The following is a 27,481-nucleotide window of genomic DNA, read 5'->3' on the forward strand; positions in this document are numbered from 1 at the left end:
AGTCTTTAATGAGCCATCAGACAGTGTACATGAAAGACAGTACAGATCGTATTATGTTACCTTCAGAGATAATTTTACTGTTTACCCTCACTTTGCCATTAAACTTAATTAGCTACTGAATACCTTAGATTGACTCAGCTGAAGGGTAGGGTGTAGTTTTAACGAAGTGCCACCCCTCTTAGGTTCACTCTGCTCTCTAGAAGGACCCACCAAAACTGTTCACTGGGCTGAGTTCTTTGGGCTTTTCTTGAAATTAGCACTTCGTCTTAGTGTATGAAGATTACAGTGAAATTGCACTTTCAGCTTCACCTTTGTTTTGGTTAGGATTTTCTTGCTATGTCTAGTTCTCTACATTTACCTTTAACTTTACTTTCTTTTTTTAAAGACAGGATCGCCCTAGGTAGTTCAGGTTGGCCTTGAACTCACAACAATCCTCCTGCCCCAACTTTCTGAGTGCTGGGATTGTAGGCATGTGCTACCATCCCTGGCATTACTTTTAATCTTACTATGTTATGCTTTAGGTATATCTTTTATAAATAGCATTTGGATGGACTTTTTATCTACTCTGATTTCTTCTATGTTGCCAGTTTGAGTTTTGTTCCGTGTGGTCTTTTATTTACTTACACTAGCTTATACCATCCTAATTGATCATTTCAATCTGTTAGAGAGCTCTGTGCATCCAAAAAAAATCAGTTAATCATATCACTTTTCCAGTCCTCAAAGAACTCCTCAGATTGCAGTTTTACTCTGATTCCCAGACAAAAGAACATTGGAAGAAGATACTTTGACTAGAAATCCACCAACCTTGGGAAGTTTTGAGTAAGCATAATTGAGAAGTCTCTGCTAAAGATTAGCCGCTGTTTTGTTCAGCTTGCATGCCTCGTGGAGCTTCTCTGCTGCCCTCGTTTTGTTCTGAAGGTCATCAGTCTACGCCAGTACTGCTGCCAATCCCTGTTGTAAGGTGGCAGATAGTGAGTGTCCCGGCAGAGGAGGTGATAAGTACAGCTCAACAACTGCTGTTTTAAAAGTGCATTTTCTCATAGTCCCACTTCATATTTTTTTCTCCAAGGCTGCAAGTCCCCACACTCCCTGTCCTTCTCCCATACATATTCCCTATAACATCTGGAGTTGCTCGTACTTTTCTGTCTTATTTGTAGGATTCATAATACCTTTAGTTCCCCATAGATTAATGCTGGGGAAATACATCTACTTTTTTGAGTTAATTCAGCATTTTGTTAAAAACTGAAATTTGCTAATATTTTAAAGATTAACAGTTATATTCTGTTTTGTAATCACAGTATTCATAGTTAATCTTAGTTCTAAGTATAAAAGGTTCACTATCACCTGTTCTTTACTGGGGTTTCTGCAGTATCTTAACCCTTCTTGTTTATGGATTTATTCAGCAAATTTTTTAGCACCTACTCAGTGCCACGCAGTATTTTACCTTTTTTTTGTTCGTTTTTCTCTAGGACTGGGAATCGAACTCACGACCTTGAGCTTGCCAGGCAGGCACTGTGCTGCTGAGCTAAATCCCCAGCCCCCCACGCAGTATTTTAGAAACTGAGTATGCATCATAGAACAAAACTGGAAAAAATCCCAGCCTTTTCACTAAGTGACCTGATTTATTTAGCAAGTAGTGTCTGTTGGCTTTTCCTTCCAAGAAGAGCATGTGGATGCCATATTTCCTGAGTGTCTTTATGTTTGAAGATGCTTATTGCCTCTGTAAGTGTAACTTGACTAGTTCTAACATTCTAGGATTACATTTCTTTTCCTCATTTCATTGTGGAATTTGGCCCTTCTGACTTTGACTGTTGTCAGTTTTCTAATACCGTACCGATCCCCCCCCCACCCCCAGAGTGGCTTACTTTTTCTCTTTGGGTGCTCATAGTATTTTTTTCCTTGACTTTGATATGCAGTAATTTAACCACAATACACCACGAGTTCGATTATTCTTTAGCATTTTTTTCAAGAGAAGGATGTATCCTTTTACTATTTTTAACAAATATTTTTTCTTTTCCAGGTACAGTACTTTATAATATCTTCATTGTCTGCCAACTATACCCAACAACTTTTCTGTTTATTTTAATTTATTTTCTGTTTTGATTCTTTGTATTTTCTTTCTATGGTTCTAATTTCTGTTGTGCTGCGATATTTTTATTTTCTGCTTTTTTTTTTTCTCAGAACCGCATGCTCTCACTTTGGTCATTCTGTTTTCTTATATATTTGACAATAATAATATTAGTTACAAATGAACATAAATGACTTTTGTAATAATAATTTCGGGCTGGGGATTTAGCTCAGCGGCACAGTGCCTGCCTGGCAAGCGCAAGGTCGTGAGTTTGATTCCTGGTACTGGAAAAAAAAAAAAAAAAAATTCCCCTTCTTCCTTCCTCTTGTTCCCTCCTCCTCCTCCCTTCTCTCTCCCTCCTGCTTTTTCCTCCATCTTTCTCCTTCCTCCTTTTTCATTCTTCTTCCTTACCTCTTTGTCCTTCTTTTTCCTTCTCCCTCTTCTCTTGCTCCCTCTCTCCCTCTTATTCTTGTGTAAACGTTCCCTGGCACTCTGCATTTAAAGCTGAGTCTCTAACAATTCGTTCTGTGTTTGTTTTATGGGCTCCCCACACTTCTGACTCTTCTAGCACTTACCTGACCCTCCCCAGGACTATGAGATTCCTTCTTTTGTGAAGAACTGCATGAAATTTTCAATAAAAAAATGGTTAAAACTATTTTAATTAGCCAGCAGGATATTTGGGCTTTGTGTACTTGGGAAACACACAACTTTGAGACTATTAAGGACATCTGTATGAAGAGAATAAAGTGATTAAATGCTAAAATGTATAGATATTAAATGCATTTGGTATTATCAGAAGAAAGAAAACAAACATCTTGCCTAAATTTAGTGAAAATTATTAAACTTCTATCTTGTCTTTTTAATTTTAGTCATGCTCCATCAGAAATGAAATACTAAAAAATACAGAATTACCTTTAAATTGTAATGTTAAGTGCATTTTCTTTTTGTTGCTTCTCTTTCAGGTACATGTTATATATTTAATGTAATTATACAATTTTATGTCGTTGAAAAACAAGTGTAGTGGAGACAGTTGCATTTCATCATAATAGAGAGCCTTCACTTCAGTGGCTATTGCAATGATTGATTCTAAATCTAGTCCAATAGTTAGAGTTCATAGGAAGAAAACAGTGTCATTGAACTTTGTTTATGCTGCTTTACAATTCCAAAGTTTATTAAAAGGTACACTCTTAAGGCCCTTAAAAAATTTTAAAGTAGACTTTATTTTTTTAGAAGAGTTTTAGGTTCACAGCAGAGAGTAGAGTTCCAGTACTCTCCTGCCGCCCCCCGCTTCTTCACCTTCCCCTGCTCACAGCATCCTGCATCAAAGTGGTACATTTGTTCAGTCAAGGAACCTACGGTGATACATCATTGTCACCCAGAGTCCACTTTTAGTGTTGTGGAATCTGAGATTTTGAAAGTGTACAGTGATTACTTTCCTGTGGAATAGTTTCACTGCCCTAAAAATCTTCTGTTTTGCCTATTCATCCTGTTTTCCATCCCTCTGACTTCCTGGCCATTACTGATACTCTTACAGTATCCATAATTTTGCCTTTTTAGAATGTCATATAGTTGGAATCATGCAGGATGTCATCTGTTTAGACTGGCTTTTTTCACTTCGCAATCTGTATTTAAGGTTTCATGGTTTGAGAACTCATTTGTTATTAGTGCTGAATAATATTCCATTGTCTGGATATATCATAGTGTATTTACCCTACTTAAAAAACATCTTGTTTACTCTCAGCTTTTAATAACTATGAATAAAGTTGATAAAAACAACCATGCGATGTTTTAATTGAACATACATTTTTACATCTTTTGGATGAATACCTAGGAGTGCAGTTGGTAGAAGACAAGGAAAGAGTAGGTTTACTTTTATAAGAAAGTGCCATACTGTTGTCCAAAGTGGCTGTAACACTGAGTTTTCACTAGCAGTGAGTGAGAGTTCCTGTTGTCCCATAGCCTCAGCAGCATTTCTTGTTGTCAGTGTTTGGAGTTTTCACCGTTTTAATAGGTATGCATGACTGTCTCCATGTTATTTCACTTTTCAATTTCTTGATTATATGTCATGTGAAAAAACTTCTAGTATGTTTGTCACCTCTGTATCTGCTTTAGAGAATAACCTATCATATCCTTTGTGCATTTTTGAAATTCGAGTTTTTATTTCTTTTTATTGTTGAATGTTAGGGGTTCTTTGTATAATTTGGGTAACAGTCCTTTGTCAGATATCTTTTGCAAATATTTGGCTGTACTCCATAATTTGTCTTCGTATTTTCTTGACAGTGTCTTTCTCTGAGAAGTTTTTAATGTCAGTAAAGTCAAGTTTATTAAATTTTCTTTCATTGATCATGTCTTCGGTGTTGTCTTTGAAAAGTCATTGCCGGACCCAAGATTATCTAGAGTTTTTCCCATGCTAATTTCTAGGTATTTTATAGTTTTATCTTTACCTTGAAATCTGTGATTCATTTTGAATTAATTTTTGTCAGAGGTATACAGTTGGCACACAAAAATTTTCTTGTGTATGGAAATACAGTTGTTACAGCATCATTTGTTGAAAAGTGTCCTTTTTTCATTGTATTGTTTTTAATCCTTTGTCAAAAATCAGTTGATTTGTATTTGTGTGGGTCTATCTGGGGGCATTTTTTTCTGTCACATGCATTTATTTCTTCTTTTGGCAATTCCACACTGCTTTCACTGCTGTTGCTTTAAAGTAAGTTGTTTTGTTCTTGTTTGTTTTGTTTCTTTTTGTGGTCAAAGTACCTTTTGAAGTCCAGTTTTGTTCTTTTTTTTTAATATTCTTTTGGTTATCTTGGAGTTTGTAACTTTCAGACTTGTCTACACTAAGCCTCTAGCAATTCATCAATCATAGTTCATAGCACTTTCCTATAAAACTAAACCTACCCTTACTATACGAGCTAGCAGTTGCACTCCTGGTATATAGCCATTGTCCCCAGTCAGCTAAGGTTTTTTCCACTCAATTTGAATAGGAATCATGGAACAGCGGTGTGCTGCTTCCTAGATATTCGTGGCTCCAGGCTTTTAGCGCCAATCACTCGCATCCCACAGCATTATACCAGTTAGTATTACACCTCTTGGTGGCTTCTAGCCACACTTCTCAGCTCCTCGGAAGCTGAGGCCTGTATAACTCTCTTGGTAGCTTCCTAGAACTCTGCTAGCAGCTTCCACTGCCTTTCTAATGTTCTCCACAGGTCACTGCAGGTCTCTGCAAATCACTGCCACTATTTACCATTAGTTGCCATTAGTCTCTCTTGTTTGCCACAGGTCTTGAGCTCTTCAGGGATAGTAACCCCTCATGTCACCAGCTCTTTTTAGTGTATGCCACTGAGCCCACTCTACCAAGGTAAAAATCACAAGTAGGCAGTAGAGCCACTCAAGTGAGGCTGTCTTGGGACCTCTGCTTCAACACAGGGTTAGTAGTGTGCAGAACAGAGCCCTCGCCTCGACTGACCAGAGGAGTGTGAGGGAGCACTGCTTATGTAGCACAGGGATGCGATACACATGCAGTTCAGTATTATTTCCTGGACCTGTGTGAGCACTTTCAGCTAAATCACTGAGGATCAGGAATCATCCGGAGGTTGCAGTGCAGAGACATCAGTAGTAGCTGCAGGGCAAAGCCATCTGGAATAGGGTTGTTGTTTCAAGCCTGCTACATCCAAGGCAAATACTTCCTGGAGTGGCTGTGGGGCAAGCAGGGCAGGTGCAGTTGTCATGGTAACAGCTTGGCTGAACTTTGGGAGAGGTGGCTACATGATTGATAGCTTCTGCATTTTGGCAAAAATGATGGGACTGAAATTGCCATTGCCCACACTTTCCAGGAGCCTAGGGAGGCTGGCTTTGTTGGGTTTTTTAAAAGTTACTGAAAATATTTTATTAGATCATTTTTGCAATACATAATGATAACATTTATACTCATCATAGGGAGTTGGTACATGTACATAACACATCCTGATTCTTTTTATTTTCCTTTTCTCTTTTCCCTCTCTCCTCCCTCTGTCTCTCAGTCCACTTTGCATTGATCATGGTCCATTGATGTTGGGAGCAGCAGGCCTCAGTCCCTCCCTCATCTTTGCCCTGTCAGGTTAGGAGGCTGCAGTGGTGCATGGAGCATGAGACGGATATTGTGGCCTTTGGCTGAGTAAGAGCTCCTATCAGTGCAGTCTGGCAGGAGATGTAAATCTAGAGGTAGTGGGAGGTCATCCGCCATGCCACTCTTGAGGCCATGGGGAGCAAGTGGGAGGTGTGTGACAGCTGTTTGCTTGATCACACCCCCTTCCAGCTTTCATAGTGAAAGGGAAGGGGTTGGGCCTTGTTTTTTTCTGTCTCAAAAGGAGTTGAAAACTAAAGTCCACTTAAAACCTGCATAAGAATATTTATAGCAGCTTTATAATTGCTGAAAGTTGAAAATGCCAACGTGTCTTTCAGTATGTGAGTGAATAAATAAAATGTACATCCAGACAAGGGAATATTATTCAGGAATTACAGGGCAGTGAAAATACTCTGTATGTACTATATGTGTATAATACATGTCACTAAGCATTTATTCAGACCCACAGAATGTACAGCACCCAGTGAATTCTGATGTAAACTATGAACTTTGAGGGATAATGATGTATCATGTCAGGTTCATCAGCTGTACTAAATGTACTGCTTTTCAGAGGGATATTGATGTGAGGAGAGTGCTAAGGGGTTTGTGAGGAATTCTTGTGGCTTCCTCTAAATTTCTGGTCAATTTAAAACTCGTCCAAAGATGTACAGCATCTTTAATAAAAAAATACTAAGTGCTGAAAATAAAATGAAGTTTTCATTTCAAAAGCTTGGAGTATGAAGTTTATAATTTTCAATTTATAGATTTTGTTGCCATCATTGAAGCACGAGTGTATTTTTGTGCAAATTGTCTGGCTGCTGAAAAATCTCTCTTGACCTCACTCTAGTTGGTGTCATTTGGAAGAATGGAAGGGAGATAGTTAGAAACTAAGTTCGCCCTCTGCTAATCCCTTCATTTTCAACTTCAGTGGGTAATCTTGAAGGTACATGTTTGAATATGTTTTTGCAAAACACAGCAAGGACTGTTTTTTATTTTAACTGATAGCTGTTATTTTAGAGAAAGAATTTTCTTTAATCGTACATAATGCATATTGTGAAGTGGCATTGCTTATTTTAATAGTGTCTTGTTAACATCTCACTTATTTTAAAAGTATCTGTCTAGAGTCAGAATATTCTTGCAAAAGGCTTTACATTGTCATTTTCTTCTTGTTCAGTATTATAAGAATAAATATTTTAAAAATTACTTTTGCTAGGTTGAAAATTTTAATGTAGCAAGTACATCTAGACACATCTCCAGTAGTAAATGATTTGGGTTGCACTGTTTAAATAGTGTATTTTAATAAGAGTATCATATAGCCAGGATTCTGAAAACCAGTATTGCACCCTCTAATGAAAACTGGAAACGACGTAATGACAAATGATTCATAAAGTTAATATATAATTGGAAAGTTTTAAGAGGTACTGATAAAGTAGGGTTAACATCTTTATAAAAATCTCTTTCTAACAAGTAAAAAGCAAATTGTGTAATAGGAAAATAATTGAACATTAATTTAGAGACAACAAATCCCAAGTGACAACAGGTATAACAAAAAAAAATCACGTTATTTCCAGTTAGGAAATATGTATTAAACAAATGAGGTTTTTATTTTATACTAGTCATATTAGCAAAGATTAAAAAGTAATAACAACTGTGAAAGTTATGAAACTGTTTGAGAACTTAGAGGAATAGCTATTTGACTTGGAGACATACCAATGAGGTGTGATCAAATTAGAAAGGAATATTGATAAAGTTTCATTTTTATAGAACATTGACAATCTGTTGTGTGTGTGTTCAAACGTGTGCAATTATATGATCTTGTACAAAAGTATAGGATAAAATAATTGCATTGATAATATGGATTCAGGGATTTGTGTTACATGCAGGGAAAGTAAGGAGACAAGCAAAAAATGTTGTATTCTGTATATATATTTATATGTTATATTTGTATATATGTAATAAAACCTTTCTATAAAGATTAAATAATGAGATTTACTATTAACCATTGAGAATGTCTACCACAGAGAAGGAATGTAGCAAAGTTCCTAAGTTGGAAAGTTGTTGTGTGTGGAAAACACACATATACATATGCACACATTCATACCATTGTGGCTTAATTTGGTATAATAGAGTTAATAAAAAATAAGGTCAAATAGGAAAATAGAGAACAGATGATTTCTTTTTGTGCTTGGTGAATTTGGATATTACTTTTAGTGCAATGAAAAACCCCAAGCTGCCATTAAACCATTTGATCTTTATTTAAAAACTATTTCTCTGACACTTACTTGGCAAATGTACCGTATGGTGTTGGGGATGTTAGGAAATCCAGTAAGGTCACTGTATAAACAGTATAGATGAGAGATGATGTAACTTTATTAGGGTGGTAGTGGTATAGATAGAAGTGGGTATATTTTTATATTTTAGAGGTAAACCTGACAATTTCCTGATGGATGGATGGATTATTAACATAAGAGAAATCAAAGGTAACTGAACATTTTTATTTTTGTTGTTTGAGTGGATGATGGTGCCTTTGCTAAAATGGTGAAGAATATGGATAGAGTGATTATTTGTTGTTTTTAAATCCATGAAATTGATTGCAATCTCCAGGCAAACCTGGGAGTATAAAAGAAGGAAGCCCAAGTCAGACGTCTGTGCATACTTAAATATGAGGAGGCTTGAGCGGAGGAAGAGAAAGTAGCAATAAAGGCTGAGAACAGGCAGCCAGTGACACGTATTGTGTCATGAACATCTTGAATAGACTGGTTGAAAAACGAGACTGTGGTCAATTTTGTCAAACGCTGCTGAAGTAAAAAGTTAAAAACCGAAGTGACCATTGACTTTGATTGAATAAATTATTATCATATTGACAAGAGCAGTCCAGGAAGTCTGATTAAAGTAGGTTGCAGAAAAAATAGGTGGTAGGAAATCCAGACCACTGTAGATAGTTCTTTCAAACATTTTTACTGTTAAATAAGGGCAACTAGAAGTGGTGGTTACTAGAAGGGCAATGCAGAGTTGAAGGAGGTAATAGAGCACTTTATGTGCTTATTTCATCTAGTAGAGTGGAAGAAAACCCTCATGGAGAGAATGAAGCATGCAGTAAGGAATAGGACTAAGTATGTTGATAACATCAGAGAAGCAAAAGCAGGGAAAGGTATAGGTGAACCAGTTAAACTGATTTGGTAGTGGAAAGATGAGGTAATTCATTTGCCTCTTAATGATTTATCAGAGAAGAATGATGTTATGGGAGAGAATTTGGGAAATGTGCAGTTGTCTTGGAAGATGGGCTAATGCAAAGCACAGTGAAGTTAGGAATATTGGGCAGCATTGAGTGTTGAGATTTATAGCCATCAGAGATACCAGCTATGTGTTTGTATTCCTAGGAATTTCCAGCTGCCTGCATTAAAGTAGATGTATAATTGGACACGTGTTTAGGGACTCAGTTCCTGGTAGGGCTGTGCCCAACGGGTATGTTAATGACAGAAGGGTAATGGAGGTATGTGTTTCTGAGAGGGACATAAATAGTGACGGACTATCAAAACTAAATAGAGAAGGAAAGATATGAGAGTAGATACAGAGCAAGCATCTCTGATCCGGAAATTCAGAATCATAATGGACTTTTGAGTCTTGACGTGATGGCACAAGTGGAAAATTCCACACCTGATCTCATGTGATAAATTAAAATCAGAGCACAAGTGCACTAAAAATATTATAGAAAATTACCTTCAGCCTATGTATATAAGGTGTATATGAAATTTAAATGAATTGTGTATTTTGACCTGGATCCTGTCTCCAAGATACCTCCAAGATATATGTACAGATATTCCAAAATATGAAAAAGCCCAACTCAGAAGCACTTTTGGTCCCAAGAATTTTGGACAAGGGCTGATCAACCTGTAGTAACATAGGAAAGTAAATACAGTGGAGGATTTGATAAGATAAAAGAATTTATAGAGAGTTAATACAAAATAGAGCTGGGGAGGAGACAATGTGGATTTCATCAAATTGCCATTTGGGAGGTATTGTGCTAATGAGTGATGACAGAGTTGAAGGTGTGCCAATAGGATTGGGTAAAGAACATTTATTGGAGGTAAAAATCATTGGGATTTGAGGGGTAAAAGGAATCCAGAGGCTAAGGAATTTGCATGGATATTTTTCAAAAACGTGCTGAAGTCACTAAGAGAAATAGAGCTGGAAAGAAAAGTCAGGTGATTATAAATGAGGAAGAATACTACGGAGCTGTCACTTTTTGCTCACCATAAGGTGGGTAATTAAGTGCTGTGATTTAATAGCAGAACTTCAAAATATCTGAAGTGTTTAAGGGAAAGAAAGGAAAAATCTTTTGGAAGAGAATAGGAAGTAGAAAGGACTTATGTCTTTTCTAGGGTTCTCAGTAAAACAGATGTAATATTTTAAAATAAACTGAAAAACATTGCCGGGCATGGTGGCGCATGCCTGTAATCCCAGCACTCAGGAGGCAGAGGCAGGAGGATCACTGCAAGTTCAAGGCCAGCCTGGGCTACAAAGTGAGCTCAAGGCCAACCTGAACTGCATAACAAGACCCTGTCAGAAAGACAAAAAAAGAAAAACATTTTACGGTGTCTATTTGAGAAGCCTTCAGGTAACAGGTTTCAGTTGGAATTAGAGAAATAGTGTGAGAAAAATTTGAGGCTATCAGAAAATTTGCTGATTCTGGGCCATGAATTTCAGTATGGGTAGTAGAAAGCTTGGGGATGAAGGAGAACCATCAGTTAATTTGTGGATGTACTTACTTGTTCAGGGTGTTAAGTCTGGGTGATGCTGGGTTGCCCGAGGTGGAACGTAGGATTTTTGATGGTAATAGTTTTAAGCTGAATGATAGGGACAACTGTTTTCTTCTGTTTCTTTACCTTCTGTGGTGTAGTCACAGCACTAGTAAGACAGTACCTCTTTTAAGGAAAGGAGACCTCACTGAAGAGCCCTTGCACATACAAGTTAAATATGTGACTATATTTGTGGCAAAATGGGGAAGAGAAAGGCTCATGTGGAGTATGAGCCTCGGCATCTTTGAAATCTGACTCCATATTTTTAAGAGGACTCATCTTTAGGTAGCTATATTTCAGGTACTACTAATGCTTTCAATAAAAATATACTTTTTTCCTTTTGATTGTCTAGGTTACTTTTACAAAGAGAAAGTTTGGATTGATGAAGAAAGCCTATGAACTTAGTGTGCTCTGTGACTGTGAAATAGCGCTCATCATTTTCAACAGCTCTAACAAGTTGTTTCAGTATGCCAGCACTGACATGGATAAAGTTCTTCTCAAGTATACAGAATACAATGAGCCTCATGAAAGCAGAACCAACTCGGATATTGTTGAGGTAACACATATATAGTAATGTGTGAATTGCAAATAATAATTAAATCTTCCATTTAATGATAAAACTGGCATGTTATACATCCAGAACATAAATCAGAGGATAAATGCCTATTTTCTCTGAATCGTTTCTTAAAAGGGTGGAATTGCTTTATGATGAGCCACTTGTGCTATAGACGTGTCCTGTTCATTCAAACAAAATACACTGGGCGGTTTAACTGTATAAATCTGACATTTAATTAGTATAATCGTAACATTTTGTCTAGGGTTACTTATTTTGTGCGAATTTTTTAGTTAGTATTGTAAGAAACTATTTTAATAAACTATTGCTTTTGAATGGAATGGAGTTACAATTTATATACCTTTATCGTCTTTTTATGCCAGTGACAATTCGAAACTAAACTATAATGAAAGGCAACGAAATTATGTAAATAATATTTTGTTACTAGTGTTTTATTTGGCAGGAAGATGAGGTCCTTTTCCCTTGTTTTTCACTGCCCCTTTCGTGTCTTTCATAGTCCTGACAACCTAATTAAGTGAAAAAAATTAACTTTTTAAAATGATTTCATGTGTTCAGTGTGTTTTGAAATAAAACCTTCAAAAAGGAGAACCACTGTTCTTTCTCCACTAGTCTTTTTTTATTTCAATGTCTTATAAAAATCTTTTGCATGTCCTCATCTTTTTCCTTTCCTTTCCTTTCTTCCTCTCTGCCTCCCTCATTCATTCATTCTTCATTCATTTGTTCATTTCTATGGCATTGGGGATTGAACCCAGAGCCTGGTATGTGCTAAGCAAGTGCTCTACCACTGCGCTACATCTTCCAGCCCTTTTTAAAATTTTGAGCCAGGGGCTCCCCTCCATAGCATTGCCCAGGCTGACCTTGAATTTGTGATCCTTTTGCTTCAACCTCCCAAGTAGCTGGGATTATAGGAGTGTGCCCCTCTGCCTTGCTTATACACTGTACATGGTATTCCCAGTAGCATTTAAATTAGCTTCATAGTTACCTCTGTCTTTTTTGCTTACATTTATAGGTTTTCCATTTTCTTTCTTTTTTTCTCTTTTTGGTACCAAGAATCGAACTCAAGACTTTGTGCTTGCCAGGTAGGCACTTGTACCACTGAGCTATATCCCCAGCTACATTTTCATTTTTATTTATTTATTTATTTTTCTTCTGGTACCAGGAATTGAACTCACAACCTTGTGCTTGCCAGGCAAGCACTGTGCTGCTGAGCTAACTCCCCAGCCCATTTTCATTTTTAAAAGAGAGTTTTTCGTTTACTTGAGAGATGCATACTTTAACTTACTAATTCACTAGTTAAACTTCAACTTTTGAAACATTGAAAGATAGTTCATTAAATTAGACATTTCCTTAGGAAAGATACTAAAACCATGTGAAAATGATGCAAAACTACCTAGCAGACAACAAATGGAGTCCTAATCTAGATTTTATATCAACTAGTTGAAATTAAACTAGAGAGAGAAACTTTACTGCCTTCTTGTATAGCAGCCTGATTTATTTGCCTCCACAGATTATATTATAGTTCTGAAAATGCACTTTAAAAATTTCCTATATTTCTCTGCCGTAATGATGCCTTTTTGGACTATAATTTAGTTTTTTATTGTAAAAAATAGTGTTGCTTGTATTAAAAACAATTTTTATCTCTTCATAACCATTAATTGTTTCAGAAGTAAAAGTTAGTATAATTATGGATGGGATTCACCTGTTTCTTGATTTACTAAGTTTTTTTAAAGGAGTCAGTGTGGTGATCTTCCTTTTGAAGTTTTTGATTTTGCCTTTGTTGATCACTTTGATTAAACTACATGGTTACATCTTTAGCTACAATCTTTTGATACAGTTGTGTTTGTTATTTGTAAATTCTTTTATCATACTGTTTAGTATTTATAGTATAACCACTTACTGCAACATGATCTGTGTAGTAGACTCTTCCCCTGTTATGGTTTATGAATACACTTTATATTACAATTTTATAAATGAGAGGATGGTTAGAGTAAGCTTTCTAAGAGACTTCATGAATGAATCTTCTCGAAAAGTATCTCTGCTTTGTTTAAAATGGCTTCTGTTCTTAAACATGTATGTTTTATCAAAAGCTCCACAGCCTCAAGTCACACAAATAGAGTTGACTTTGCTGATGTCAACAAATTGATATCTAGCTGGTACCATTATAAAGGGCAACCACCTCCCTAATTACGCTGCTCATTCATTGCAGCAGTTGTTCTTGGCCCTTGGAGGTTGAGGGTCCTTTGTACAACCTAAAGTTTACTTCTTAGAGAATGTGAACTAAACTATAGTCTAGTATAATCCTCACAGAATTTTCCAACTACCTCACTTGTCATCTCTATTGTGGTCACCAGTCAGAAAGTAAAAGAGTAAGTCCCAAACATTTTTAGTGATCTTCTGTATTACACTCTTTGTTTCTTTCAATATGAAAGCAAACTTTTTCATTTCAGTTGGGATTTTGATCTTTTCTAATTGTAGTTTGAAGATACAAGTTAACAGGAATTTTATCAGTAGTTCTGTATGAACTTCTAGTTTTATATAAAAAACATTGGATAGAAGGTTCTTTGGATTATAAGCAGTGAATTTGTGTGGTAGAATAAATTATAAGGCTTGATTCATGTTTCTTGTATATTAAAGTCTTACTAAGTGATGAATATATGAAAATGGTTGTTAAACTTGTAAGATAGGTTTCTTTCACATATGCAGATGATAAGTGAGAGAATGGTTTTGGGTAGGATTCAGTTCTTTAGGGGCTGTTGTGCTAAGGATTTCAGTTCCTTGAAGGACACTGTCCAGAAGCCATTCTTACTTTCTTGCTCTGTTGGGCCTCTCTAATACGGCATGCTGCTTCATCAAAGCCAGCAGTAGAGTACCAGCAAAATGAAAACTATATCCTTTATAACTTATCTCAGAAGCTACATATTCCATATTTTTTGATGTATTCTGTTTAAAGCAAATTATTAGATCCAGCCCACCCTAGATCCTCTTCACAGTCACTGGGATTAAAAAGAGGGATTATAAAGGGATTATAAAGAGGCTTGAATATCAAGAGGTGGGGACTGCTTTTTCACCTACTGCCTGTTATATCTAGCTAAAGCCCAAGCATCTGTTGTTATAACCAGCACTATTCAGGTCCCAGGAAAATGTGTCTCCATGCCTCTTGTCTGTCATTGAAACAAAAAGTTTTGGTGGGTGAAGGCTGTGAAAATTTGGATTGTGCTGGTATTGTGCTTTGTATTATCTCTAGAAAGAGAACCTTGTTTAGATTACAGAAAAAATTTGAGGAGTTGCAGGTACTAAGGAAGAAAAAAGTTGTTGAATTCTTCCTCTCAGAATTTTTTTTGGAGGGTGATGGTGACCTTGAACATGCTCCGAAAGCACTCTACCACCAAGTTAACACTCCTAGCGCTGGTGGCAGTCTTTTGTTTGATGCTACAAAAAGTAGCAATTTAATGTAAACATGCAAAGAAAATGTACAAATTCTGTATTTTCTTTTCAGTAAATTAAGATTTAAAATTTGTGATTTGTATTATATACTTTTTTTTTTTTTGAGACAGGGTTTCAGAGGCTTTGAACTCTCTTTGTAGCCCAGGCTGGCCTCAGACTTACAGTGATCCTCCTGCCTCAGCCTCCCAAGTACTGGGATTACAGGGATGTGCCATGCCCAGAGTATTATGTACTTATATAAGAATGTTAGTTATGTCCTAGAGTCTAGGAAACTAGAAATTAAAAACACCAATACAAGCAGTCATCATTACTCATACACATCCATGTATAAATTGAAGTTTTACTAAAATCAGTATAAGCTTCAGGGCTTTGAATCAAAATAAGACAATACTAAGGGGAATGAAGTGAGAATTTTAGGAGCTGCTACACAAGAATACCTGAAATTATTTTTATATCCACATTTTTTTGTTTGGCAAAATACTTAAAGTTTTAAATAGTCTTTATAATATTTTTAAAAATAACTGACTTGGTGACATTGAAAAGCATTCAGTAAATAGTTTATATGGCAGTTAAGATCTGTGTGCTATCATTTAAGGATTCACGTACAGGCCGTTTCTCTCTCTCGTTAATACTTCGGCTTGCTTTCACCATAGGACTAATACCACAGTGCTTTTTTTTTTTATTATTAAAGTCCACTTGCTATATCTTACTTGATCTTCACTTCCATGATAAGCTTTTTTAGAAGTAGAAATTCGGACTTCAAGTTAAATGATTTGCCCAGTCATGGAGTAATCTAATGGCAGAATTTGGATCAGAACCCAGGTCACTGACAATATCCTTGTTTTTGCTCCTAGTTTACTGAATCCAGTAGGCTCTGAACATTTCACCATACATTAGATTTTACACATACACCAATAAAGTATAATGTGGAGCAATCATGAATGTATTCCTTGTTAATGAAGAGAAAATTAGTGAGGATAGTTGCAATAAGAATAATAGATACCATTTATTGAGCACTTAACATGAATCTGATATTCTTTATGGCTTTGTATTGTCTTATAGGATCCCTTTTATTATCCCTAGTTTATAGTAGAGAAAATTGAGCCACTGTGGAAAGAAAGAAAGAAAGAAATCTATTTTTCATCTTTATCTTTACCTACTTTCAAATTACAAGGAACTTTAAAAATAAAATCTTAAAGGAAAATGTAGCAAATAAATACATATCCATGCATCAATTAGAAAACAAAAGATGATAGTAAATTGATTATGTGGGAATATATTATTTAAAGTCTGTAGTTCTCAAAATGTGACAAGCAACATGAGCAATGCTAGAGAACATTTTAGACATGCAAGTTCTTGGACCTGCCTCAGTTCTACTGAATTGATAACTTTTGACATGAAGCCTAACCAATTTGTATTAACTTGTCTTAAGTGCATTTGTCAACTAAAAACTTGAAGTTTATACACCTCTTTGCAGCAGTTACCTAGCTATTTAAATATTTTTGTCCCAAGACTCTGCCCTGAAATAATTTCATACAGTGAGCAAGCACAAATTTTAATTTCTTAAATCCTTTAAAAAGCAATTCAAAACAGTACACCAGTATTAATATTAGTTGCAACTGGGGAACACATTTCTATTGGCTTATATTTCAGGTCTACATTGTTAGAAGAGTGTTTTTGAATGTAATTTCTTTCAGGAATACTTCATGAGAGAGGTGTGTAGAGATAATGGGATATACAATATGGTTCCTCAAGTGAGCAAAATAGAAAGTTAAATAATTTTTGTCTCCTGAAATCCTCCAGTGTTGACCCAATAGAACTGAAGGTTATGATTTTGCTTAGGTTTGCTGATATTTTTAAAATACCCACAGAGAGGCTTTTCAGGCAAATCAACTCCTCCCTCCAATATTATAGATGAGAAATGGAACAGATAGGGAGTTCAAGGGGTTTGGCTAATGTGTGACAGGGCTACAGTGGAGCAGCAGGGAAAGGGAAAAGAAATGAGGTATCTGCAGACTAGAAAAAGATTCCTTCCACGTCCAACCCCCGCCTTACTCTTTTATTCCTTACAGAACCTGAAGCAGCAGGATGATGATTCACAGGGTGAGGCACATAATCCTCATGACCCTCCTCTTCCACATGCCACTGCACTATCCCCTCATGTGGCAGTCACCATTGCTCATGCAATTTCAGTTGTACTACTTTTATTTTGCTATTTGAATATTATTATTTCTAATACAAGTATTAGTTTCATTTATGTACTTTGTACAAGAACTTGTGCATCTGTAAGTGTAACTTTCCCAGTCTTCAGGTCATATATTTTTCATCAGATTGATGTTGTTATATAAATGAGAGTTTATGGGAGGATGTAATAATACGTCACTTTATAATATAATTCACATTTTTGTAAGGCATTTCTTGTGATTATTGATGAATATCTGTATGTCTTTAATGTCCATATGTGTTAGAATGAATATTTTAGATTGAGATAAAGTGTTCTTTTTTCTCTAGAAGGTGATCAGTGTCAATAGGGACTGAAACCATGAGCCATATAACCCTTTTCCACTTTAAGTTATGCACCTTGGGTGGTTTGTCCAAAGCAGAAAGGTGACTGACACAGAAAATTGGTACTGAAAAGTGGGGTCATTGGGTGGTTCAGAAGTCTTTGGAACTGGTTTGCAGGAAGACTGGAAAAATTTGGAGATGCAAGGTAGTGACGCCTTGGTGTGTTAGAAGCAGTGCTTGATAGATGGTTCTGGTGGGTGCTCACAAGAGTAGCATGCAGATAGGAATGCAGACAGGAAAGGCTGTGCTCATGAGCTTTCAGAGAAGAATGAGGACTTCATTGGGAATTAAGCTAGAGTTTATTCATGTTACATTATGGGAAAAAAACACTTTGCATTTTGTCCATGTCTTGAATATTTGTGGGAGGCTGAGTTTAAAGGCATTGAACAAATTAATCTGGTGGAAGAAATTCCAGGGAAGCCCAGTGTTTAGGCTGTGGCAAGGTACTGCTATTACTAGCCATATTTTTAGTGAAAACTGGGGAAAAAAAGTAGAGCAGAAAGAACTGAAAAACTCCCAGTTTGGTTAGGAAAGAAGCACTTGTAAAGATGGAGCCAGGGAAGGTATGGTTGTTGAAAAGATCAGTGTTACTAAAAGAAGCCAAGTACTTTGCACTAGGACAACAAAAAGATGCTTTGAGAGTATCTTAGAAATCAGTAAGATCCTAACTAATTGCAATATTAGGGACATAAAAGCATAAACCTTTCCTTTGAGAAGAGTGTCTAGGCACCATGTTAAAGACTTTTCTCTCTTTGAGAAGAAAGTCTCTAGGAAAATAGTTACCTGGGATTCATTTTACCATGCAGAGCCTTCCAGGCACCCACAGGACACTATAGGTATGATCCAAGGAGGTCCCACACATAACTGAAGCTGCTACCACACTTTGGCATATGAGGCTGGTTTTGCAGACATGCAGAATGTAAGAATTACGGGGTCATGGAGGTTCCATCCAGCTTTCAGAGGAGGTCTAGGAGGCAAGGCAATGTGACAGAGTCAAAATCGCTGCCGGAGCCACTGAGAGGGTGATGTGAAGCTATGGAAATGAGGCAGAACCTTCATTGGAGACCCCAGGATGTTGAAGATGCCAGAGACAAGCAATGCCAAGGAAATCCATAGGCAATAAGCAGAGCCAGCCCAAGAGAGAGGCCATGTGGGCTGCAAACAGCAAAGGTCATTTGAGCAGGGCTGTCCAAGCCCTTTGAAGCTCACATCATGCCACATGAGCCCCCAAAGCTACAGGACTTAATGTTTTGTCCTGCTAGATTTTTGTCTTGCTTTGCTCCAGTTCTTTCAATAACCTAATTCCTCAGTTTTGGATGGGAATGTTCACCCTGTGCCATTGTATCTTAGGAGCATGAAATTTGCTTTGTGAATTTTATAGAGGTTTACAGCTAGTTTGCCTTAACTCTCAGGAGACTTTAGACTTGAACTTTTGAGCGACGTTGGAATTGTTGAGACTTCGGGGAAGAAATTAGTGCATTTTTCAATTGTAGGATAGTTAAATCCTATAGACAGAATTATGATCTTGTTATTATCTCTCCTGGGAGATTATGGTGTAAGCATATGAGTTTGGATATCACATTTATATGGGGTAGACTTGGGATGGTTAATCTTAATTGCTTGAGAGATTAGTGAAACACACTTCCAAGTGTGTCTGGGGTAGTGTTGGGGCTGTGACCCTGGGGACAAGTCTGTACTATATCTGGTCCTTGGGCCCTTCCATTGTGGCCCTTCCCCTCTTCTCTGTTTCCTGACTGCCTTGAGGTGGGGCAGCTTTCCACTGCTATGATCTTTTCTGATGTTTCTGACTTGGAGCCAGCCAACCATGAACTGAAACCTCTGAAACCATAAGCAAAAATAACCCTTTTCATCTTTGAGTTGTGTATGTCAGGTGTTTTTTTCACAGCAATGGAATGGTAATTCATATATCAAGTTTGCTACAAAACTCCCAAGTCAAGATGACTTCATAAACAAAAACTAGCAGATTTTTCTACATGGGAGGAAAATGGCAGTATTTTAGAAACTTTTTCAGAGAATAACAAAAGAAAGACCATCCAGTTCCTTGTATGAAGCTAACCTAACCTTGATAGCAGAACCAACAGGCTTTTAAAGAGAAAATAAGAATTCAGTCTCTGAATGTAAATGTAAAATCCATACACAAAGCTTTGTGTAAACAAGAAATGAACTTCCATTGTCTAAAAACACTGAAAATTGTAGGCTTGATTGTTAAAACCTCTAGCATTACTTACACTGACGGAGAATTAAACCCAGCACTATGCAAAAAGAATGATATATTATGATTAAATTGGATTTATTTCAGGAAGCAGGATTATACCATATTTATAAGTTGAAAGTCTCAGTATTTATCTGTGCTACATAAAATAATCTGTGCAGCCAATAAAATACCCATCAGAACCTGAAAAAATTATTTTTAAAAAGTCATGAACTAGTGCTGAAATTTAAAGAGAAAGAGAAGACCTTTTGAGAAACAACAAGAAAGGATTTGCAGTACTATGTATTGATATTAATTTAAAAGCTACAGTCATTAAAATACTGTAGCACTGACACAAATACAAAATACCAAATATACCAGTGGAATAATAATGGCTCAGAAGAGAAACATAATATATGTGAGGTATAACCACAGATCTAATAGGAAAGAACCAACTCATTAAGTAGTGGTACTGGACAGTTGGATATCTGTATGAGAAGACATACAAAAAGAACACACAACATAATTGCAGACTAATTGTGAAAGGTAGAAATACAGAGTTATTTAGAGGATAATGTAGGAGAATACCTTCATGATTTTGAAATGGAGAAGAAACACTTTTAATATAAGAAATAAAAATCTCACCAGAAGGATAACCAAAGGAAGACATTGATGAATTGTTAATGACGTTAAAATTAAGAACCTTTCTTCATCCAAAAATTAGAATTTTTCAAAAAAGCCACAGAATGGAAAAAGATTTTTACAGTACATAAAATTAGCCTGTGTATTGACGTAGTTCTTTGCAAACGTGCTATAAATCAATAAGAAAACAGCAATTTACAGAAAACTTAGCAAAGCTCTTGAACTAGTGCTTCACAAAAGCGAATATCCACATGGCCAATGACATGAAATGTACTTAATTTTATCAGTAATCAGAGAGGTTGCAAATTAAGTATTCATTACAGGTGTGAATATGCACTGATATAACTACTTTTATTTTTGTTTTGTTTTGTGTTTTGTATCGGGAGTCGAACTTGGGACCTTGTGCTTGCCAGGCAGGCACTTGAGCCACTGAGCTATATCCCTGGTCTTGAGGTCTTGATATAACTACCTTTAAAAGGGTGTCATTATCTGTTATGAAACCAAACCCATGTATTTTGTGAACTAACAGTTCCACTCCAGATGAAATACCCTATCTTGGTTACTTTTGTCTCATTGCTGAGACAAAATTCCTGATGCCCAAATTTAAGGAAGGAAAGGTTTATTTAGCTCATAGTTTGTGGAGGTTTCATTCCATTCTTGGCTGGCTCCAAGGCAGGACCGCACAAGGCAGAGGGCAACAGTTCATGGCAGCAGAAGACAGCAAAATCAGCAAGAGCAAAAGGGAGGAACTGTGGCAAGCAGCCCCTTTCCCTCCCTTACATTATATGTAAACTACCTGCCGGGGTGGGTGTAGCACTCACACCCAAAATCCCAGAGTTGGACTATAGATCAATCAAAAACTTTAGAAGCCCACCCCCCATCTAGACACAAACCATAACATACCCTAATGTCTTTTTGTATACAACCTTATACTATAAGTAATAATGAAAAAACTATGCCACTCCATGGATGACTCTTACGAGCAGTGTGTAATGAGAGAGGCAAGACAGAAAAATGAGTGCAATTCCATTCACATAATAGTCAAAAATAGGCAGAGCTACATTGTATTTTCAGGGATATGCATCTAACTCGTAAACCTGTGAAGACAGTCTAGAAAATTGTCATTGTGGAATTAGTATGGTATTTACTTATAATTAACTGGTTGATTTTTTTTTTTTTTTACTTGATTGAAATGACTGATGCTAGGTTTATAATTATTTGTTGAATTTCACACAAGTTTTATGCATCATCCTTTATTTATATTTCGCAATTTTAAAAAATTGAATGTTTTTACGTGTTTTCAGAGTGGCTAGAAAGAATAGTGTCTGCTTCAAATTGGAAATAATTATTAAAATAGATGTAAACAACTTTGCCTTGTTTTTAACATACTCTAATGGTCTAGTTTGAATTGTTTAGAGCTTCACACATATTATTCCTTTATTTTAAATCTACTGGCCAATTATCCATTCATCCCATAGTAATGGAGCATTTAAGCTTCACAGAAATGAGATTTAAGGTGGATGATAAAATTATGGATTGAGTTAATTGACTAGCTCCTTGTCCATTTAAAAACCTTGCATATACCCCTTTTGAGTACTTTTAATTTCATGGTTTTGTGTGTATGTGCTTTCATTTTGTTAGTTTAGAATGGAATTTGACAGTTAAAAAGCATAGCTTACAACTTTTGCAAATCTTGGTAGGTAGTAGTGAAAACTTCTAGACACAGGCTGTGTTATATAGGTAGTATAGACCTTGAGTCCAAAATTTAGTGTATACTCAAAATGTTCCAGAGAATGCCAGTCTCTGAGTTATTTTTCAGTTTAGACCCCACATGACTTAAATATTATTTAAATATATTCAGAATGAAATATACCGTGATTTGCTTACTCTTTAAGCAAACACAAAAAATGATTTCTGTAGTATATGTATTTGTGTATATGCATATGTGCATGTATATAAAATATATAATTTTTGTGGCAAATGATTGTCTAAAATTTTAAATATATAACCTTTTGCTTACTTTAGTATTTAACATGAGAGAATATGAGCTAAAAGAAACCCACATTAACTTAGCTTCGTTTGCCTAATAATCTATTTTTATATGTTTATTATGTAAAAGAAATGTAGTTGTAAAAAAAAGTCGAAACAGTGTTATTCTTGTCTCCACAAGTGTCTTACCATCCTGTTTCACCAAGAGATGTATTATGTAAGCTTAAAAAATGAGAGACAAATAAATGTACAGGGTCTGCCAAGCAGTAGCATATAACAAGAATTCTGTAAATGTTTCCTTGAACATGAAAGGTAAGGTTACTTGGTTTCTGTCAGTCAAATAATAGCGTGCATGACTGTAAAAATCTTTGTGCAGGCTTATATTGTTATTTGTGTCGATTATTTGTCCCAAAACAGTAAAGAATCATCACTTGCAGATTGAAGATTCTTTTTGCATTCTAGACTGTGAAGGAACCCGCCAGACTTTTTAAAATACAGGATACTGAATAAGGAGACATGAAGAGTGTTAATATGTTCTCTAAAAGACCAATGGGGTTGGGCCATGGTAGCTCATGCTTGTAATCTCAACACTCCAGAGGCAGAGGCAGGAGGATCACCTTGAGTGGTTTGTGAGATGACTGTCCTGAAGGCACAATTAATGATCTTTGTGTAAAAGTGAATTGAGTAAATTCATAATTTAAAAACACTAAAATGAACTTGTAAGTAGAAACAAATCCAGTTAGCATCTATAGGATGATATTGGCATTTCACAGGAAGTGACTTTTACTAGCCAGAATTATTTGCACCTACTATTTCCTGTGAGTTAACCAGTGTTCTTTTTTTTTTTTTTTTACAGAATTTTAAAATGGTCTGATCAAAGAAACAAAAGTAGCTATAATATAAATCAAGGTTCTAGCTAGGGCAACCACTAAATCTGTTTTTCCTTAAATTAGTATGGGAATTTTAAAGTCAAGAGTCTGCTTATACACATATTGAAATGTCACTCTACCTTGTAGATAAGTACAATTTTTATGTGTCAAATAAAATATTTTAAAGTACGTTTTATAATTTTGTTTTTAAAAAGCTTCCCCCCCCAAACAAACAAACAAACAAACAAACAAGCTTTCCTACTAATGAGTTCTTTAGAAGGCTTTACGTTCCTCTTCATTTATATAAAACTGGCTTAGTTACTACCAAAAAACAAAAACCAAGATTTTAGTTTTGTTGTTGTTTTTTTTTTTTTTTTTTTTTTATTTGGGCATGTTTAGTACACAAAGAATGTAGACATGATGTTAGGAATCCCTCTTACTTGGAAATGCTCATAGGCAGAACACCCACTCTTACCCACTAGGTTCAGTTTTGCTTGAGAGATCAGTCAGTTCACATGGAAAGAAACCCTGAGGTAGGAGGCTTGCTGTTTTTGGCAGTCCTCGCTCAACATTGTGATTATAATTAACAGTTTATGAATTAGCACAAGAATCAAGGGTTACTTTTTAATTTCTTGAAGACAGATACTGAACAATTACAAATCTTATCTGATCATAATTCCTTAATATTTAATCCAGTAATAAATTAATATAGCTCATTATAGACATTCCTCCTTTAATGACCAATTCCTGTTCCTGCAGCTGGGTCCTTTATTGAATTGCGTACTAAGTGAGGAATTGTATATAATATGTGCATTACAACGTACAGAACAAGGAAATGGTCAGAGGAAACTCCATCTTGATGACTTGGCTTTTATTCACAGTACAACATAAAACTACAGTACTGTACTATATAGTATAATCAGCAGAAATTATAATATTGTATAAATAAGGTACACTGTACAAAAAAGACACTGAGCCTCTATAAATAAGGTGTACAGATCTGATACCAAAAAAAGGGTCATATATTGAAGCAGCAAATCAAGGCCAAACAGCATACCTCAGTCATAAGTCCTCACAGTCATTAAATAAAGAATATAAGTAACTAGATAATCAGATACTTTCAAAAATTTTAATGAACAACATACTACTTTTTCTTTAAAAACTAGTGCTCAGTCTAATCCTAAATCCTATCAAGGGTTACTAGGAATCACTCTCTTCCCTGAATTTAGATCTCCTGCCAGTGAGTCAAGAGTAGTTCACATTTTAATAACAGGTAATTTTCTAAAAAGGTAAAATCATGACGCTAAGCAGATATAAGATGAATGTGAGACAAAGATATCAATTATTAATTAGTACTGTGGGAAACTGAAAAATGTTAAACATTAACAGATGAATCCAAAATCAAACACATAAGCCCAGCAAGAAGGCCAAATGAATTTGCTTCATAGATGTAAAAACCAGTGATGGTAGGGGAAAGAAGTCTACTGAATCTTTATATTGACAAATTAATTTGCATATCTGTATACATAAATTGTTTGTCTATCAGTTGTCTATAAATTAACTTATAGGAAGTTGCAAAATAGTTCAAAGATAAAGGCACAAACGCATAGAGGGCACAACTTGAGAGAATGTGCCCTAAAAAATGCAGTTTTCTATTGCAGATACTTTAATTTTTTGATCTATTTAAAGATATTTTACTTGCTGGTCCTGGTGGCGCACACCTGTAATACCAGCACTTGGGAGGTTGAAGGAGGGAGGCCTATGCAGGAGGATTGTTGTGAGTTCGAGGCCAGCCTGGGCTTCAAAGTGAGTTGAAGGTCAACCTGAACTGCATAGTGAAACCCTGTCTCAGAAAGAAAAAAAAAGATATTTTACAATGTATCCTGTGTAATTAATGTTAAAAGGTAAATGTTAAATAAGGACATTTATTTATTTAAATCTTACATTTTTGTACCATAAGTGAAGGTATGTGGACTGTATCTGGTTTGGTCCAAATCACAACAAGAAAATTAAAATTATAATCAAATTTAACTTTATTGATGACAAGTGAAAAAAGTTTGTTTTCAAATAGTGCTTAACTGACCCTTCAAAAATAACATTTTTCTTTTATACAAATCGATGGATGAAAAATGTAGATGCATTTATCTTAGGGTTTCATTAAAATAATCTTACCAATTAAGACCTTTAAATAGGGGCTGGGGATTTAGCTCAGTGGCAAAGCGCCTGCCTGGCAAGCACAAGGTCGTGAGTTCGGTTCCCAGTACCGGAGAAAAACCAAAAAAACCAAAAAATAAAAAAAAATAAAAAGACCTTTAAATATATTTGGAATACTGATATATAAAGTGCATAAAAAGGACTGTATCACTCTGTTTAAATTAATTAATAACTTACTTGGTCATTAAGTGAGATTATTATTAGTGGTTTGCAATATAGCAATTTAGGAAAAGCAACTACTTCCACAAATTATATATCCCATTATTTTAAAAATGTTTCAATATACAGTCTGTGTTAATTTGTTTTATTTATACTAATAGGTTATTTTAATTCATTGAAAAAGTTTAGTGGGGGTTTTATGTAAAAATATTTTTGGTTTATATCTTATAATCTATGGTGATGATAGTGGTACATAGTTTAGAACCTATTGTTATTCTCATTATTCGGTTGTGAAATTTTTTTCATAAAATAAAAGCATTTGGGATGAATGAATTTAAACAGTACACACCATTGAAATTTGAGATTATTTTGGCACAGTTGAATTCTCCCATTCAGTTTGCTAGAATTGCGCTGAAAAACTTTCGATCATATTTACAAGAAATAAAGGTTCTTGAAGTTCTGTTTACTTTAGAATGTAACGTCAGCACTAGTGTAAATGCACAATCGTAATACGCTTGATCCATCTTTGCACTTATAAGCAGATTCCTCATAGTGATCACCTCTCAAACTGTTTTCTTAATTGAACACGAGTTTTTATTATGGCTACTTTGAAGCATGTGAGAAAAGTGAAGCTGGCCTGTTTTGTATATGCCTCGCCTGCTCTTGTTAATAGATTACAGCATTCCGTTTGTTAGGACCAGTGACACAGAGAAACTTACTCTTATGCTATTTGGTAATGATAAAGAAGACAGAAAAAGTCTTTTTATGGTAGTTGGGTCCTCAAAACAACTCTTCATGTTTGGTGATAAGGAGAAACAAGTTGGCTGTCAAACAGAGGTACATTAGCTTGTTATCTACAGAGCTGATACTGCCTCTTAAATTCCCCCACGGTGCTGTGACAGGAACCCATATGAACTGAAGACTTGCAGAGCTGGAGATGCCAGAGCACTTTCCTTCCTCGTAAACACAAGTAGGGTTAGTCTTATTCTTACAGAATAAAATAATTCTGCGTAATTTTTTAACAAACGCCATGTTGTTCTTTTGCTCTGTAGATTAAAAGATGTTGAAAGATACACATTTGGTGATTGCTGTTTGTGGAAAGTTCAGTATATGAAGAAGAGCAAGATAGAATTAACTACTTGTAAGACATGGGAAAATTAGGGAGAAGTATCCAAAGATTTAGGGTTAGAATAAATCAGTTCCACAGTAAAATTTCTGTATAAGCATCTACTGTATTTGTTTTGTTTCTAAAGCTGTGTAAGTTATGAGAGTACAATGTGTTCCATTATAGTAAGTGTTAACATTTTCACTGCTGATAACAACTTCTAGAGTTTTGGCAGGTAGGACTTCCTTCCATAGATAGGGAGAACAAGTGCCTCCATCCTTCAGTGTTCTTAACAGTAGGACTTGTTTTTTTTTTTTTTACTAAGTACACGTAAATGACCATGCCATTAAACTCCCTGATCTTAGTGCCATGCTATAGATGTGGGGAAATAGATAGTGTTGGCTACGTGCTTGTCATCAGTGATTGCATCTTAATGAAAGCTTCAGGCACTAGGTATGGGGTTCCTAGCACACGCCAGGTAATTTGAGAAACATAATGATTGTTTATGACTTTCTGTAGGCGTGCAAAATAATCATATTGAGTAAAGTGAATTTTAAAGTATTTAGCTTAGGAAAAACTAAGAAAAAAATTCTCTAATCTTAGTATACTCTGTTTATATTCTCAGGAAAAAAGAAAATAAACATCCACAATTATTGAAAATCAGGTTTTAAAAGATACTGTACTTGTTATAAATTAATTAAAATATACCTTAAATCTAAATAATCATTTGTTGATGAAC

At 35.7% G+C, this 27,481-nt stretch overlaps 1 protein-coding gene across 8 annotated transcripts in view; it reads left to right on the plus strand.

The window, feature by feature from the left end:
• The window catches only part of Mef2a (myocyte enhancer factor 2A), a 124,419-nt gene that overhangs the window by 60,375 nt on the left and 36,563 nt on the right, over positions 1-27,481 (plus strand). For all 8 annotated transcript variants that reach the window (XM_013512519.1, XM_013512517.1, XM_013512516.1 and 5 more), the window contains one exon: positions 11,322-11,525. In XM_013512519.1, the coding sequence (XP_013367973.1) occupies positions 11,322-11,525 (204 nt within the window). The remainder of the gene's footprint in view (positions 1-11,321; positions 11,526-27,481) is intronic.

Source organism: Chinchilla lanigera, unplaced genomic scaffold (assembly GCF_000276665.1).
Source record: "Chinchilla lanigera isolate Chin_1 unplaced genomic scaffold, ChiLan1.0 scaffold00015, whole genome shotgun sequence".
NCBI classification, from domain to species: Eukaryota; Metazoa; Chordata; class Mammalia; order Rodentia; family Chinchillidae; genus Chinchilla; species Chinchilla lanigera.